Here is a 14,911-nt window from a genome sequence, read left to right as displayed (position 1 = left end):
GAAAATATCACTTTTTATACTTTTGAGAAGTTGAATGCACAAGTTCCAATGCAAAAATATTATATTTGCTTCCTTAATCATTGTCCTGAGAGCACTCGTTAGCATTTTCCTTTTTTTTATCAGTGTTCCTATGTAATCTGACCTAAAAGCCCTCCTTATAAATCTTTACTTTACATCATTTACAACTTACATGAATTTTCCTCAAAAAAACTTACATGTATTTAAAAAATATAAATAAAAATCAATGACACCGTATTTGATCTCAAAATTTTGATGTTCAAATATTATTTTCTTTCAATTTTTTTGGTGATGTCCGAAGTTTGAACCCGGAACCTTGCATATATTATGCATTGTTATTGCCTACTAAGATAACCTCACGCGACTATTATTTCTTTCAATTGAAACTATGGAAGAAAAAAAATATTAGGTAAAACCAAATGACAAATTGTTAATTTTTATCACAGAGTTCTCGTGCAACTATCATTAACTTGGTTCCAACTTCAATCATCGGGGATGATAATGATATGTTGACTGCGACTTTCACTTTAGAGGAGTTCAAACAAGCAGCTTTTTCCATGCAAACAGATAAATGTCCAGGGCCTGATGGCTTTAACCCAGGTTTCTATCAACATTTTTGGGACTCTTGTGGTCGTGAAGTTTATCAGGTAGGTTGACATTGGTTAGCAAGTAGTGTTTTCCCACCACATGTCAATTCTACTAATATTACGCTTATACCTAAAGGTGATTCTCAGACTTCAATAAAAGGTTGGCGGCCTATTGCTCTCTGTAATGTTGTGTATAAAATTGTAGTCAAGGTGCTTGCTAATAGGCTCAAAAAGGTGCTCGATAAATGCATTTCTATTAATCAGTCAGCTTTTGTCCTAGGTTGATCCATTTTAGACAATGCCATGGTGGCTATTGAAATTGTTCATTATATGAAGGCAAAGGCTAAAGGAAAGAGTGGGGATGTTGCACTTAAGTTGGACATTAGTAAAGCTTATGATATACTAGATTGGGATTATCTACGAGAAATCATGATTCAATTAGGTTTCTCATCTCGATGGGTTAGTTGGATTATGCTTTGTGTTGAGACGGTTGATTACTCGGTCTTGGTTAATGGAGCATCGGTGGGTCCTATTGTACCAGGGCGTGGCCTTCGTCAGGGTGATCCTCTTTCACCTTATTTGTTCATCATTTGTGTTGAAGGTCTTTCCTCCCTAATTCGTGAAGTTGAACGTCGCAATGACATTAGAGGTACTATGATATGCACATATGCACCAGTTATTTCTCATATTATCTTTGCAAATGATTGCTTTCTTTTCTTTAAAGCTTGTGAACGTGAGGATGTTTGTATGAAGAATATTTTGGCTACTTATGAAGAAGCTTCGGGGCAGGCCATTAATCTCCAGAAGTCATAATTATTTTGTAGTCGTAATACTCCAGATGATTTGAAGAATCTCATTGCTACTACTTTCGGTGTTCGTCAAGTGTTGGGAACAAGTAAATATCTTGGGCTACCATCTATGATTGGACGTAGTAAACATGCAACTTTTAAATTTATTAAGGATCGTATATGGAATAAAATCAACTCCTGAAGTAGTAGATGTCTCTCGCAGGCTGGAAGGGAGGTTCTCATTAAGTCTGCTTTGCAATCTATCCCTTTCTATGTGATGAGTGTTTTCCTTCTTCCGGGATCCCTCATTAATGAGATAGAGAAACTGTTAAACTCCTTCTGGTGGGGTCATAATTCAACGAATTCTCGAGGATTGGACTGGCTATATTGGGAACGCCTTTCAGTTCCTAAGGTGTTTGGAGGTATGAGTTTTAAGGGCCTTAAGGCTTTCAATATGGCTATGGTTGGCAAGCAGGCTTGGAAGTTGGTTTCTTCTCCAGAGTCTTTAATCACTCGTTTATTCAAAGCTAAATATTTTCCTCAAAGTGACTATTTTGGAGCTAGCATAGGCCATAATCCTAGTTATGTTTGGCGTAGCATATGGACTGCCAAAGACGTGATTCGACGTGGTTTTCAGTGGAGTATAGGCACAGGAGAACACATTCCAGTTTGGGATCACCCATGGCTCAGTAATGCAACACGAATTTTACCGTATACTCATCATCATTTGGAGTGTCCATCTATTACTGTTTCTGATTTGTTGGTTACACACCAAAAATAATGGAATATGGAGATAATTAATGTTTTTTTTGACAATGCTACTGCTAGAAATATTTTTAATACTCCACTATTCCCTTCGGTAACTCATGATGTGCCTGTTTGGAATTTTGAGAGGGATGGTGCCTATTCAGTTAAAAGTGCTTACAAGGATATTCTGAATAATGATGTGGCAGTTGTACAACACCATGTGCCGGGTAACTAGAATTGTATTTGGAGTTTAAAATTGCCCCCAAAGGTCAAGAATTTTCTATGGAGAGTTTTTCGTAATTCTTTGCCCACAAGAATCTGATTGCAATCAAAAGGAGTTCAGTGTACTGATAGGTGTGCAGTGTGTGATGATTTTGGTGAGGATAGTACCCATATGTTCTTTATGTGTGATAAAAGCAAGATTTGTTGGCAGCAGAGCGGATTATGGAGTGTTTTGATGGCTGTTTTTGATATTGATGCAAGCTTTCCAACCAATGTGTTTGCTATCTTACAACACCTGGATCAACAGCAAAAGCAAATTTTCAGTGTGACCCTCTGGAGTATATGGAAGCATCGAAACAACAAAGTATGAAACAATGTTACTGAAACAGCTCAAGCCATTTGTGCTCGTGCAGGATCTCTTCTTACTAGTTGGAAGAATGATTAGTCTATTCGTCATCCTATCCCTCAGCATCTCGCTACCTCGAACGACTTGAAGTTGATTAAACCAAGTCCCGACAGATTTAAATGTAATGTTGATGCGTCCTTTTCTCAAGCTCGGAATCGGGTTGACATTGGTGTGTGCATTCGAGATGATGAAGTTCGTTATGTTTTGGCCAAGACTGAATGGATGTCTCTGCTCCTTGATGTGGATTTGGGTGAGGCTTTAAGCTTATTATCAGCCATGTACTGGGTTCGCGAAACTGTGGTAGATAGTCTTTATGGCAGTAAAAGTGGCGTCTCTAATTTTAGTGTAGTAAATTCTGATGTTAGGTTTATTCGGAGACAAACCAACGAAGTCGCTCATAGCTTTGCTAGAGTGACTTTGCATCATGCTAGTTTCCATATTCATATTAGGATTCCATCTTGTATCTCTACTATTATTATGAATGAAATGCAATAAGTTTCTTCTTTAAAAAAAAAAAAAAATTGTTAATTTTTAGAAAATAAAATATTATCCTCTAAAACAATAATGTAAATAAATCAATAAATATGGAAGCAGGGTTTTGGTGTGTGCCCTTTGGAAAGTGTTTATCCCTTCTTCCCTCTCCATTCTCCAAAATCATGATGATTCAATAACCCAACAACAACACTTTCCCCCTTTTTTTTTCTAACGCCGAAGGTAAACAAACAAGCACACTTTCCACTCTTATCAACTTCTGGTATCATTTCAATTGCATTTCATTTCAGACGCTTTTGTATGTGATTATCATTTATTCCACTTTCATCACTCTCCTCTACTGCACTAGTTATTCAATTTCTCTCTAATTTTTTTTTTTGTTTTTTTAATTTTAATTTATTTATTATTTATACGAGGTTCTATCTTGTGTCTTCAACTTGCATCGATTTTGTCGTTTATGTAGGTTCATTTTGCTTCTTTTTCATGATAAAAACTACCCTTATTTCGATAGAATGAATTTGGGTTGTACTTGCATTTGTTGAGTTGAACACACTAGAATATGATTGTATTATCATGTGTCTGTAATCTTTTTTTTTTTTTTAGTGGTCCAATACTAGAATATCTTGTCGTTACCTTGCTTCTGCTAAATTTGCATTGTTCAAATGAGTTTATTTCAACAATTTGCGCGGTGTTTTATGGTTGATTTTGTTAAGAGTCTTACATTTGATGAGATATGACTTGACAATACGTTTGGTGGTCTCGGTTTTCTTAGGTTCAGTTAGGTCCAACCCAATCCAACCCAAATTCTAAGAGATTTGATTCAAAATAAAGAGAGAATTTTGGATTTTGAAAACATTGAGATTTTGGGTTTTGGATTATAACAATTAATGGATTAATTAATTAATTGTGTGATGATAGTATTTTGTTTGTATTGCACCATGAGTAAACCCTCAATTTAGTCTTTGAAGTGGGAACTTACACACCCTTCTCCTACTTGGTCTCTAAAGTATATAAGAATAATAGTCCCTCAAGGTTGTGAAATCCATCTTGTTAGTCCCGAAGTTTTATATGCAGTCTCTAAGGTTTTGTGAAATCCGACTCTTTACTCCCCCCGTAAGAGACTACTTATAAAACTTTAAGGACTATGGATTTCATAAACTTTAGGGACCAATACTTGTTATTTTTATATATTTGAGGATCTAAGTAGGAGAGAGCGTTAGTTTAGGGAGTAAGTTGAGGGTATACTCATCCATAATTACCATATTTATCTCTGTTTACCTGATGTTGTTCATTGGTTCTCTTTTGCATGTTTGAATTTTACAGCCTCAAGTTGTGTTCTCTCTTCTCGCAAAGCAAAAACAGATAGGGTTTTATTTCCTGGAGATTTTTTTATAACAATGATTGTATCTGGGTTGAGTGGTAGTCTCTCAAGATGCCCCCAATTACCTCCTCGTTGCCTTGAATCACGCCATGTTCGGGTCATGTCATTTTCTGTGGCTGGTAAATGTATACAAAGGACAGCGTTTCCCAGTGTGGAAAGGTATGCCCAATTAATCATTACTTTTTGAACTTGGAACTTTATGTAAGGTTCATGTTTTGTTGAAGTCAAACAATTAATTATTTTCCTCACCATGTCAATTTACAGAACAAGTTTTTCATCTCCTAGATTGAAATGCAATAGACGACAAGTTCAATTGGTCAGAAGTGCCATGGATGCTTCATTTGGTGATATGTCAAATGATTCTGCCGGTAACTTTTTTATCTTGATGAAGCTCAATTCTTATATTTCATGATACAGAAAATGGATCTAGTCAAACTGGTATTTAAGTTAAATAGTATGTTTTCTGTAACAATAGGGGTTGTGAAGAAAACTAAACTTCAAAATGATTCTGTGATCATTATGGATGTTTGGTTCTCTCTTGGATGCTAGACTACATTTTTTTCCTGTGGTCTTTCTCATTGGTTTGCTAAGTTGAAGCCATTTTTTCGTCTTCATAATTGTTGGTGCCTGAGAATCTGAACTTAAATAGCATAAAAAAGAGTGATACTGTTAGAGATAATTATTATAGAAGAAAGTATAGGAGTGTGGGAAATTAGGAATCAGTTTCCTTGGTAGTTAGTTAGTTAGGATTGGGGTAGCGGTTAGTTTTTCTGTTTTAGGATAGTTGCTTTAGATCCTTTATTCCTTATCGTGCACAGGAAGTCTATAAAAAAGACTTCCTTCCTTGTTTGATGGATGTTTTGCAAAACTTAGTATTTGACTTGTTTTGTCCAGTGTGAAGAGAGTATCTTGTACCTTTTCATATCAATAAATTTACAGGGACGGATAAATTTCCTTTCTGCTTTTGTTCTTTTAAAAGAATCCCAAGAGATGCATTACAAGCCCGAGAGGGTAGGTGGCTAAACCATAAGGAGTTCAAAGAGGAAATTGTTGCTCAGTTTGGTTTAGTTTCTTTTTTCTCGGCATGTGGGGTGGGGGAAACTGTTTTTTCAGTTAAACAACTGCTTTATGGGTGACAGACAGATGTTGGCTTAATGTTTGACAAGAATGACTGTTTCCCCGTCTTCCCTACCCTTGGGCAGAAATCCTCTCGCGTCTCACATGAATCATGACCTTCTTCCCCGCCCTGGCAGAGACCCTCTCATGTTAAGTTTTCACAAGTGTCATGACCTTATCATATCGAAATCCCTCTCTCCCCCTTTCTCGATAGTTATTCATAAGTTATAGAACCCACTTATTTAATGTTTAGAGAGAGAGAGAGAGAGACAGAGAGTGACACACACACACACACACAATTTTCACATAACAATGTCATATGTCAGCATTTAACACGAGGTGATCCATTTGTGCCACTCCCAACCCTTTGTTTTGGTTGAAATCTGTGAAACGTGTTTACTTGCATGTCTTAGGGGCATCCTCTCTGTAACAATAATTGGCACCTCTATAAATTATTCTGCACCTTATCCATATGATATTTGAATCACCTTATATAAAACCAACAATAAGTTATAGCTTAACTTATTATTTTGCTACAAATGCAGCTGTTTTCCCAAGAATTAATGTGAGCGATCCATATAAACGACTTGGAATAAGCAAGGAAGCTTCTGAAGAAGAAATTCAAGCAGCTAGGAACTTCCTGATTCAGAAATATGCAGGGCACAAGCCAAGTGTAGATTCAATTGAGTCGGCGCATGACAAAATAATCATGAAGAAATTCTACGAGCGCAGAAACCCAAAAATTGACATCAACAAAAAAATTAGGGCAGTCAATCAATCCCGATTCGTTCAGGCTGTCAGAGGCAGATTTCACACTCCATCCACCATATTCATTATAAAAACTTCACTGGCATTTTTGTTACTTGGTGTTCTGACCGTTCTCTTTCCAACTGAGGAAGGACCAACACTTCAGGTTGCAATATCTCTGTTTGTCACTACGTATTTCGTATATGACCGGCTGAAGAGCAGGATAAGAGCTTTTCTTTATGGGTATGTAAACATTGATTTCTCTCTCTTCTAAATTTGTTAAACATATAGTACTTCACCAGACAATATTGTCTACTAGACCATTGTTGAGCACTTTTCATTTTGATAGCATCACTTATTCCCATTGTATGACATTCTGATATTAATATCATATTGATTTTGTTGCATTTATGGTTTTTCTCTCAGCTTATTAGGTTTTGCTTATTTATATCCGTACTTTGATGCAGGGTTGGAGCATTTATCTTTTCGTGGCTGTTGGGAACCTTCTTGATGGTGTCAGTAATTCCTCCCATTCCTATAATTAAGGGACCAAGGGCATTTGAAGTGATCACATCGTTGATAACATATGTTTTATTATGGGTTTCATCGACATATCTTATATGAAGGCTAAAGCTATGTATCTCAATCTGAATACTGGGTTTTTAGCAGAAGACTAGTTTTTGTAGCGCAAGTTTACATAATGTTATGCTTTTTTGTTGAATCAGGATTTGTTTTTTTTGCTGTATACATTTTTGTATGAGTATACATACTGGAATTTTAGAGGCATATATGCCGTTTTGCTTCCAAATTTACGTACGTCAGACATGTCCTTATTTTGACATGAGTATGACCAAAGCTATTCTATTCTTGTTGCCTATACTATCATAGTTATTGACTTGTTTGTTTATACAAATAGAATGCAGAGTTCTCTTGCATAATTGTGAGTGAATTTTTTTCATGAGATTGGAAACTATTCAGAAGTTTTGATATGACCCTTTGCATGTTCGATATATTGAAATTGAAAACTACTAAACAATCATCCCTATGAGAAAAATGATGGAAAAAAAAAAAAAATACTAATGTAAATGTTTGTTTAGGTTTTGTAGACAGAAAATTTCAACCGGATAGTCAAGCAATACGCTTTATTCTAAGGCTTAGATTTATCTCAATATATAAAAACTTCCCTCGGGTTATTTCTAAATTTAAGGTCAATTAACTTGTTAGATTTCATTATCATTTATCAGATCAATATATTAAGATGTCAATACATGCATAGTTTTGATTTATTTAGCGATTGTTGATCAATTTCCTTTAGAAAAACATTGTCCACGGACAAAAATATTCTGTTTATAGCATTTCTTGTATAGTTTTTTTTTTAACACAATAACATAAAATCAATATAGTAATATGAACATAAAAGGAGTTTCAAGTGTTTTTGAAACCAAACATCTCCTTAATCATATAGTTTCATTGTGTATATAATATCCATTATGCAAAAAACAATTCTTCTACAAACTGGTTTTCAATTATCAAAAATACATTAGGAAATATTTGGATGGTTTAAGCAAGTCAAACAACCTGCATTGTTGAGACTCTTGTTGCAGTATATGTAGGATCCATCCAAAATATAAAAAAAAGAAGTGGGAAACACATTAACAAGATGAGACAATGGGGTTAATTTACAATAAATGGAAGAAACAGAACTATTATCAGGGGATGAAATCAGCATACACTCAATACAAGAAATGTCTTAGGAAAAGCATTACGTGTACACATATCTTCTGCCTTATGATTGTTCAGTTAATACAAAGGGTGATATATTTCATGGTCATAAGTTATTGTATCATGATGTCGCTTGTACGCAATTAATCACATAGAACTTCTTCCTGAATCGATGCACTCAGATAGCCACAAGTCCATATCTTCTTGAACCTTTTGCCTTACTTTGTGAACTGCATCAGGGGAACTGCAATTCTTCTCATTGCCTGAAAAAAATATAAATCATAACCAGAATGTTGGTTGGTATATTACAACCTTGCATGTAACAAGCAACTAGCACATTTTTTACCTACCTAACATTGACATTTTCATTTCCGAAAAATAATTTTTAGAGGAATTGTGTTTTAGGGCTCACCGCAAGCCTAAGATTCAGAGAGAGCTGACAATATTACTTACGTATCATCCACCAACGAGGTCCTCAAATTAACAGCAGGATTTGAACCCAGATCCTTGTGAGATCTGAGCCGAATCCTTACCAACTGGACCGGTTTATGTTGGCAGCTAGCATGACATTTTACTACTATTGATTTTCATAATTATTTTTTTGTAACCATTAGATATGCTATAAGACTCGTATGTGATCATGCAATTGACAAATTGATAAAGGATAACGGTACGAAGTTAACTCCTAAAAAATTGCAGGTTATAAATCGGCAATCTAAAACAATTCAAAAAAACAATAGTTTGAGTGAAAATGTTGCACATACCTTCAATGACCAAAGGAGATTGAGGACACCCTCGCAAATCAGTACAATGGCCACAATTATTACACTTGATAAGGTAGGAAGGCACTGAAAGGTTTCAAGTCATTAAGCAGTATTCAGTGGACAGACAAATAACAGTATTTTGCATTGGATACAACAACAACAACAACCAAGCTTTATCCCACTAAGTGGGTTCGTCTACATGGATCAAATTACGCCATAATGTTCTATCATTTTTTTTAAGAAGCCATAATGTTCTATCATAAACCATATTTGAATCCAACTCATGAACCATATTTGGATAAACTATATATTTTATAATTGATTGTATCATGTGATATTACTCAACTCTTCTTTTCACACTTTATTCAGTGAACAAACCTAAGACTAGTATTAGATGCCAATTGAGCCATAGCCCAAGATCATGTGGATAACGTACAAACAACTGAGATTGCGTTTCCGGTACACAGCTTAAGTTTTGGCCGGAAATTAAAGTTATGGTGGCAGGATGAGTCAGAAAAACACTCCAAACAACAAACCTCGAGGTGGAGCACTTGACTGTGTTGCCGGTTGGCTAAAGCACGACTATAGGATCTAATTTCATAAAAACATGGGAGATGTTATGCAAAATAAGAGAATAGTAATGGAGTATGGTGTGGCGGCGATTGCACAAGACATGAAACGGTGGACAGGTAGGCCAACATATCCCGAGCGAGAATAATGGTTGTGGTGCCAAAACTACGTCGTGTCGACAGTAATCAACAATTTGGGTATTGGACTATTGGTAATCAAAACTTAAGTTATGTACCATAAACCCCACCAACAACTGAACACATTACTTGGTAATCGTTGATAGGAAATCAGTCATTCATTTGTCAAAAGATAGCTATCAAATTAACAATCTAGAGAAATGTAGATTGGACATATTGCCACAATGATGGCAAGAATAAAGAATGTTACTGACTAAACTGACAGAAAAAATAAATGGCAACTCACAATCAGGGGATGAAGTTTGTTTCGAAGCATGACGCCATGGATCCTGTGAGCCATTTGTAAATATTATTTTTGAACCTGTTCATACACAAATTATGAGATGTATTAAATCAGGTGAATTTGATATGATTGAATAAACATATATTCAGAGTAAAACCATAAAAGAAATGCATAATATGTAACATTTGGATATGAGAGGCCGCAAAGAATTTTTATTTTTAAGAATTTACCTTTTGCCACTAACTTATAATGACCAGCTTATTCAAATATGCAAGTAAAGGAGAAACTCGTTTTCAAAATGACTTATAAGTTCAGGTCCAGGGTAAATCAAGATCGTACAAAGATACTATTTAGCTCAAAATAACACAAATGATAACATAAAAAGAAAACATGTGGATAGTATGGTAAAGTAAGAGAGTCATGTAAAAGCATTGTTAAAAAATTTGTACATATATCATTATTATTAAGGAAAAAAAGAGTATCAAAATAAAATCAGGCACAGGTTAGTTTCTAGACCAGCAACTTTTGTGCCTCCATAGTATAAATTAGTGGCATCAACATCAGGAAAGACACCATCTCCAAAGATATTTTTGCAAAGGTCCAAATGGTATCTGCAATGTATGAGGAACCATTTTGTAGAAGTTAATAGGATCCCAGAGAGAAAAAAAAAAGTTCAATAAAAGAAAGATGTATGAAACAATGGGAAAAAATCCTGTCAAAAGAGGAGTATATCAAGCGAATAGTGGAGATCGGGAAGTTACTTTGTGTCAATTTTTGAGGAACGTATGCTATCATTTGAGGGAGCCACCTGAAAGTACGCAACTTCAGTGCAAACTTGAAACCACCATAACCGAGTAGAACTGTCTTCATTGATTGCAGTTTTTTTCAAATATTCCTGGTCATAACTTTTTGGAGTGATACCAAAGGTTCCAACGTAGTACTCTTTGACATATTTGGCATATGCATCCTGTATATTGAATTATATAGTTTTCAACTAGAGAACATAACCACCCACTTATATTTGGCATAAGCATCTGGGAGAGGGGTGAGAGCACATACATGGCACATCTTCAGAAATGAATAAATAAATATAATAAGGAAAACCATACCACCAAATCCTCGCCAGCGTTCTTTGCATCAACCAAAGGCTTGCATAACTTATCTGGATTTCCATACTGAAACTGTACATTCAAAGATCCAGAAAAGAGAAGATGATGTCATGAATTTGAGTACAAGTAATTGCATTGCATAAGAAAAATAGCTACTATCATATGAATTACCGCTATAACAGCAGCATCAGCCAGATAGTACAAGAAGTCTCCATCAATTTCAAGCTGCAAAATAGGGCAAGTCAGCACACAACACGGTAATCTAACTAAAAAGCCTAGTAAAGAACATGATTTGTGTTCTGGTGAAAACTACAATGTAATTTTGCAAGAAAAGAGTAACTAAGTCTAAGGAACAAAGCATACATCATCTGCATTAAAAATTGATCTCAGTGCCTTTCCATCGTCTGCAAGCTTTGTTTCAACGAGTTGAGTAGTTTCTTGTAATACTGCTTTACACTCAGGACCAGCTGACTCACCAATCTGCATATAGATAGAACTCATAACTCAATTTTTCAGAACTTACATAAAAAGGAACTTTGAGTTACTAAAAAGAAATATCTTCACCTGTTGATCGAATTCGGCGAAGTCTTGAACAGCAAGAACAACGGCAGAACTGGCAAGACTTCCGCATGTTAAATGGGGAAACTTAAGACGGAACCATGCACTGAGTGCTCCAGAATATGAGCCACCGAAAAAGAACCATGGATTTTCAACTCCTGATCTATTCAGCTTTGCATTTAAAGAATCCTACACAAAAATTACAAGAAGAAACAATTAAAATGGGCTGAAATCTAATAAAAACCATACAGAACAAGGAATTGCTTAAAAGTTTGACATCTTTCATTGTACAAATCTGAAGAGAAATGAAAAAAACAAACAGTTAGTAGTAATACAGTAAATTGACAGCTAGAAATTTTTGAAAAACTATTGACACAGAAATTGTTTGACTGATTTACCGTACTACATTAGCTAAAATAAAAAATGTGCGTAGGAAGCGGTAACGGTAAAGGTAATGCATGTACAAGAGACAATCATAGATGTATCTATAACCCCAAGTAAAATCATTAAATACTCTAAGCTCGGGTCTGAGTACCAAGCAATAGTTACTAACGATCAATCTCATTTCGCATTTTTCATGATTTCAAGTTAAATTTGTTTCTTCTTTCATAACAACTTTGAAGTCTTCGGAGCCAATTCAGGTTCGCCAAGATGTCATTCATAGTGTGCATGCAATGGTATTCAACCAGTAGATGAGAAAAGGATAAATTATGACAAATATCTCAATGCCATTGATCATTACACACCTTCTTCAATATGTGATTCGGAATCATATAAATCCCTTTCATAAATATTTACAAACCCATTTACAATATGTGAATTGTGAACGGAGCCAATACCTTAAATTAAGTATTTTAAAATCTTTTAACAAAGAAATGTCTGTAATTTTTTGTTTTCAACCAAATTTCTAAGGTAACTGTCATCACCCATGGAAGTAAAAAAAAGCCAAAGCTTGCCTGATAATACTGGCGAAAAACAGCCAAATCAAAGAGTGCCTGCTTGGATGAAAGATATTTCAAATTTTCCGTCGAGAAAGTATCAAATGGGGTACTTTCTCCATAATAGCGATGTTCAAGAGAAACCACAGCTGCTCCGAACTTCTTTGCCAGTACCTATAAGTAAATCAAGGCACAAACATTTATGTTTCCATCATATGATCTTAACATCCACAAGGCAACATTTATAAGAGCTTATTTGACTTATCTTATATAAGTACTTATGTAAGTGTTTGAATGAGTTAGTAAAAATGGTTTATGATATGTCCAGTAACTATTTTCGCCTTATTTTCATAAGCTCAAGAAGCTTTTGCAGAGTTTCTCCTTATTTCCTCTCCAATTATAGAAACATCTTATTATACATAAAAATTGAATGATAAACACCTACTTATCGTTGTGTATGCCTCGTAATTTCTGACCAGTGGATACAATTCAGAGGTAAACTTGTAAACGAGACTGTGGTATTTACTATCTAAACACAAGTTATAATCATGTAACCCCAATCATGATTAATAAAAATGACTGCAACTGATCTGCCGTTTGAGACGTATGCACAATTGGTCGAATTTTGTGATCAAATTGTGTCCACTTTATTGCATTTCTTGTTATCTGATACTCTTTAGTTTCTGATTTTTGCTTAGTTTCTCTAATTGGTACTGAGTGTTCAATGCAGACAAATGATCCAGCATAAGCCACTAAAGAACTGAACCCTCTGGTCATTGTTATAAGCAAAAAATGACTTTAGATTCATTGAATAAATGATGTATCTCGTCTATAATATTGACCAAATACATGAGTTATTGAATAACAGTTGAACAAGTTACTAAATCCAGAAGAATAGCAACTTACACCAATATAGTCATTTACTATCCCATTGCATGTTGCTTCACCACCTATCACCAAGAAAATTGGTCCATCCGGAGCCCGGAAATAGTCTAGGAATTCATAGTAACGTTGCCGGAATTGACGGTGATCCTACAATGCACAATCAATGTTTAGCAAATAAAAAGAAACAATAGAACTTTTTTTCACATTAAAAAAAAAGAATAAACATTCAATTTAGCACTTAAACAATAAAAGTATAATAAACAGTCTTTATAATTATTAATCCTTCAGTTTATTTAAAAAAAAAAAAAAAAAAAAAAAAAAAAAAAGAAGACTGAATATAGTTTAGAGACTGATTATTATATTTCTCGAGTTCATGAACTAAAAATTAATATTAAATAAAAATAAATAAATAACATTATTTTAAACAAAGGAAAATTTAAGTTGAATTGAGAGAGAGAGAGAGAGAGAGAGCATACATATGGAGAAAAGTGATCGAGAGTTTGATTGAACCATATGACATCAGTGCTGAGGAATCTTCCTTCAGACAATTTGTCAAGAAGTAGCGTACGAGGTGGAATGAAACAAAATACACATGAGAAACACAGAAACAAAAACAACAATGAACAAGCTGGTTTCATCTTCTTCTTGCGATTGATTCGATTCGGTTAGGATTAGTTGAAGAAAAAAATGGAATGTTGAGTCTAATATATAATGGAAATTATTAGCTCAATTTAATTTCTTTTTGGTGGAAAATGAAATTCTTAGTTACGCTTCAAACAAAAATGGCATATTGTTTGTTTGTGTATGATGATGATAGTCAAGAAATTTACGAAAGATGGAGGTGTGTTAATTAATCGACAACAATTCAACGTGCTCCATTTTCATACGCTTTTTCTTTTTTTTATATTTTAAAATGAGTGTCGTTTTAGTTAATTGCACACAGATAGGAATGAAATAAAGTTGACAAATCTTATAGCAATTTTACTAAAATAATCTTACTTGATAAGAAAGAAAAAAAACTTAAAATTGCATTGAAAATTATGTGAGAGATAAAAGTTGAAGTATTTATTAGCGTAAAATTGGAAGAAAAAAATTAAAATTACATTGAAAATGTAAAAAGATATTCATTTTAAAACAATTTTTTTTTTTATTAAAGCGACACTTGAACGGAGTAAGTATATTTTTTTTGGTTACAATTTCTTTTATATATTTAAATATTTAAACATATCCCTAACAACTCTTTCTTTAATTATGCTACAATCATATTATACCACTAAATTAACTATCCCTTACAACTACTTTTTTTTTTAAAAAAAAAAAACCATCTATATTATTTTATAAGAAATGTTAACAAGTGTTCACTGATTAAAGACATTAAATGGTATCTTTTTATGGAAGTTTGTGTAATCAATGAATTAGAAATTGAAAACTTTAACATTTT

The 14,911-nt window shown here is 34.3% G+C and overlaps 3 protein-coding genes across 3 annotated transcripts; 2 read left to right on the top strand and 1 right to left on the bottom strand.

Annotated features, from left to right (window-relative positions):
- Positions 1–1,670: 1,670 nt before the first annotated feature.
- On the top strand, positions 1,671–2,174 carry LOC112417412 (uncharacterized mitochondrial protein AtMg00310-like). The gene has a single exon (XM_024773075.1). It carries the CDS (start codon positions 1,671–1,673, stop codon positions 2,172–2,174), a length of 504 nt encoding a protein of 167 aa, XP_024628843.1.
- A 1,173-nt stretch (positions 2,175–3,347) lies between these two features.
- On the top strand, positions 3,348–7,417 carry LOC11413751 (protein CHAPERONE-LIKE PROTEIN OF POR1, chloroplastic). The gene is made up of 5 exons (XM_003629307.4): positions 3,348–3,482; positions 4,584–4,800; positions 4,906–5,009; positions 6,303–6,747; positions 6,972–7,417. The coding sequence occupies exons 2-5, from the start codon at positions 4,658–4,660 to the stop codon at positions 7,126–7,128; spliced, it is 849 nt and encodes a 282-aa protein (XP_003629355.1). The 5' UTR covers positions 3,348–3,482; positions 4,584–4,657; the 3' UTR covers positions 7,129–7,417.
- A 646-nt stretch (positions 7,418–8,063) lies between these two features.
- LOC11410291 (probable serine protease EDA2) lies at positions 8,064–14,317 on the bottom strand. Its single transcript, XM_024773074.2, has 12 exons — positions 13,947–14,317; positions 13,492–13,617; positions 12,604–12,759; positions 11,654–11,836; positions 11,453–11,569; positions 11,261–11,314; positions 11,090–11,161; positions 10,742–10,947; positions 10,497–10,591; positions 9,984–10,058; positions 8,991–9,074; positions 8,064–8,489 (listed from the first exon to the last, which is right to left on the bottom strand). Exons 1-12 carry the CDS (start codon positions 14,106–14,108, stop codon positions 8,374–8,376), a joined length of 1,446 nt encoding a protein of 481 aa, XP_024628842.2. The 5' UTR covers positions 14,109–14,317; the 3' UTR covers positions 8,064–8,373.
- Positions 14,318–14,911: the final 594 nt, after the last annotated feature.

Source organism: Medicago truncatula, chromosome 8 (genome assembly GCF_003473485.1).
Source record: "Medicago truncatula cultivar Jemalong A17 chromosome 8, MtrunA17r5.0-ANR, whole genome shotgun sequence".
NCBI lineage: Eukaryota > Viridiplantae > Streptophyta > Magnoliopsida > Fabales > Fabaceae > Medicago > Medicago truncatula.
This window is presented reverse-complemented; position numbering and strand designations above follow the sequence as displayed.

What these genes read in the sequence shown, in the direction of transcription:
- LOC112417412 (XM_024773075.1), top strand. Translation starts at nt 1,671, where the DNA reads ATGAGTGTTTTCCTTCTTCCGGGATCCCTCATTAATGAGATAGAGAAA.
- LOC11410291 (XM_024773074.2), bottom strand. Translation starts at nt 14,108, where the DNA reads ATGAAACCAGCTTGTTCATTGTTGTTTTTGTTTCTGTGTTTCTCATGT. An exon ending in TTTTTCGCCAGTATTATCAG is followed by an intron (nt 11,837 to 12,603) that starts GCAAGCTTTGGC and finishes ATTTTTGTGTAG; the next exon opens with GATTCTTTAAATGCAAAGCT. An exon ending in ACAAACTTCATCCCCTGATT is followed by an intron (nt 9,075 to 9,983) that starts GTGAGTTGCCAT and finishes GAAACCTTTCAG; the next exon opens with TGCCTTCCTACCTTATCAAG.
- LOC11413751 (XM_003629307.4), top strand. Translation starts at nt 4,658, where the DNA reads ATGATTGTATCTGGGTTGAGTGGTAGTCTCTCAAGATGCCCCCAATTA. An exon ending in GCGTTTCCCAGTGTGGAAAG is followed by an intron (nt 4,801 to 4,905) that starts GTATGCCCAATT and finishes GTCAATTTACAG; the next exon opens with AACAAGTTTTTCATCTCCTA. An exon ending in ATAAGAGCTTTTCTTTATGG is followed by an intron (nt 6,748 to 6,971) that starts GTATGTAAACAT and finishes ACTTTGATGCAG; the next exon opens with GGTTGGAGCATTTATCTTTT.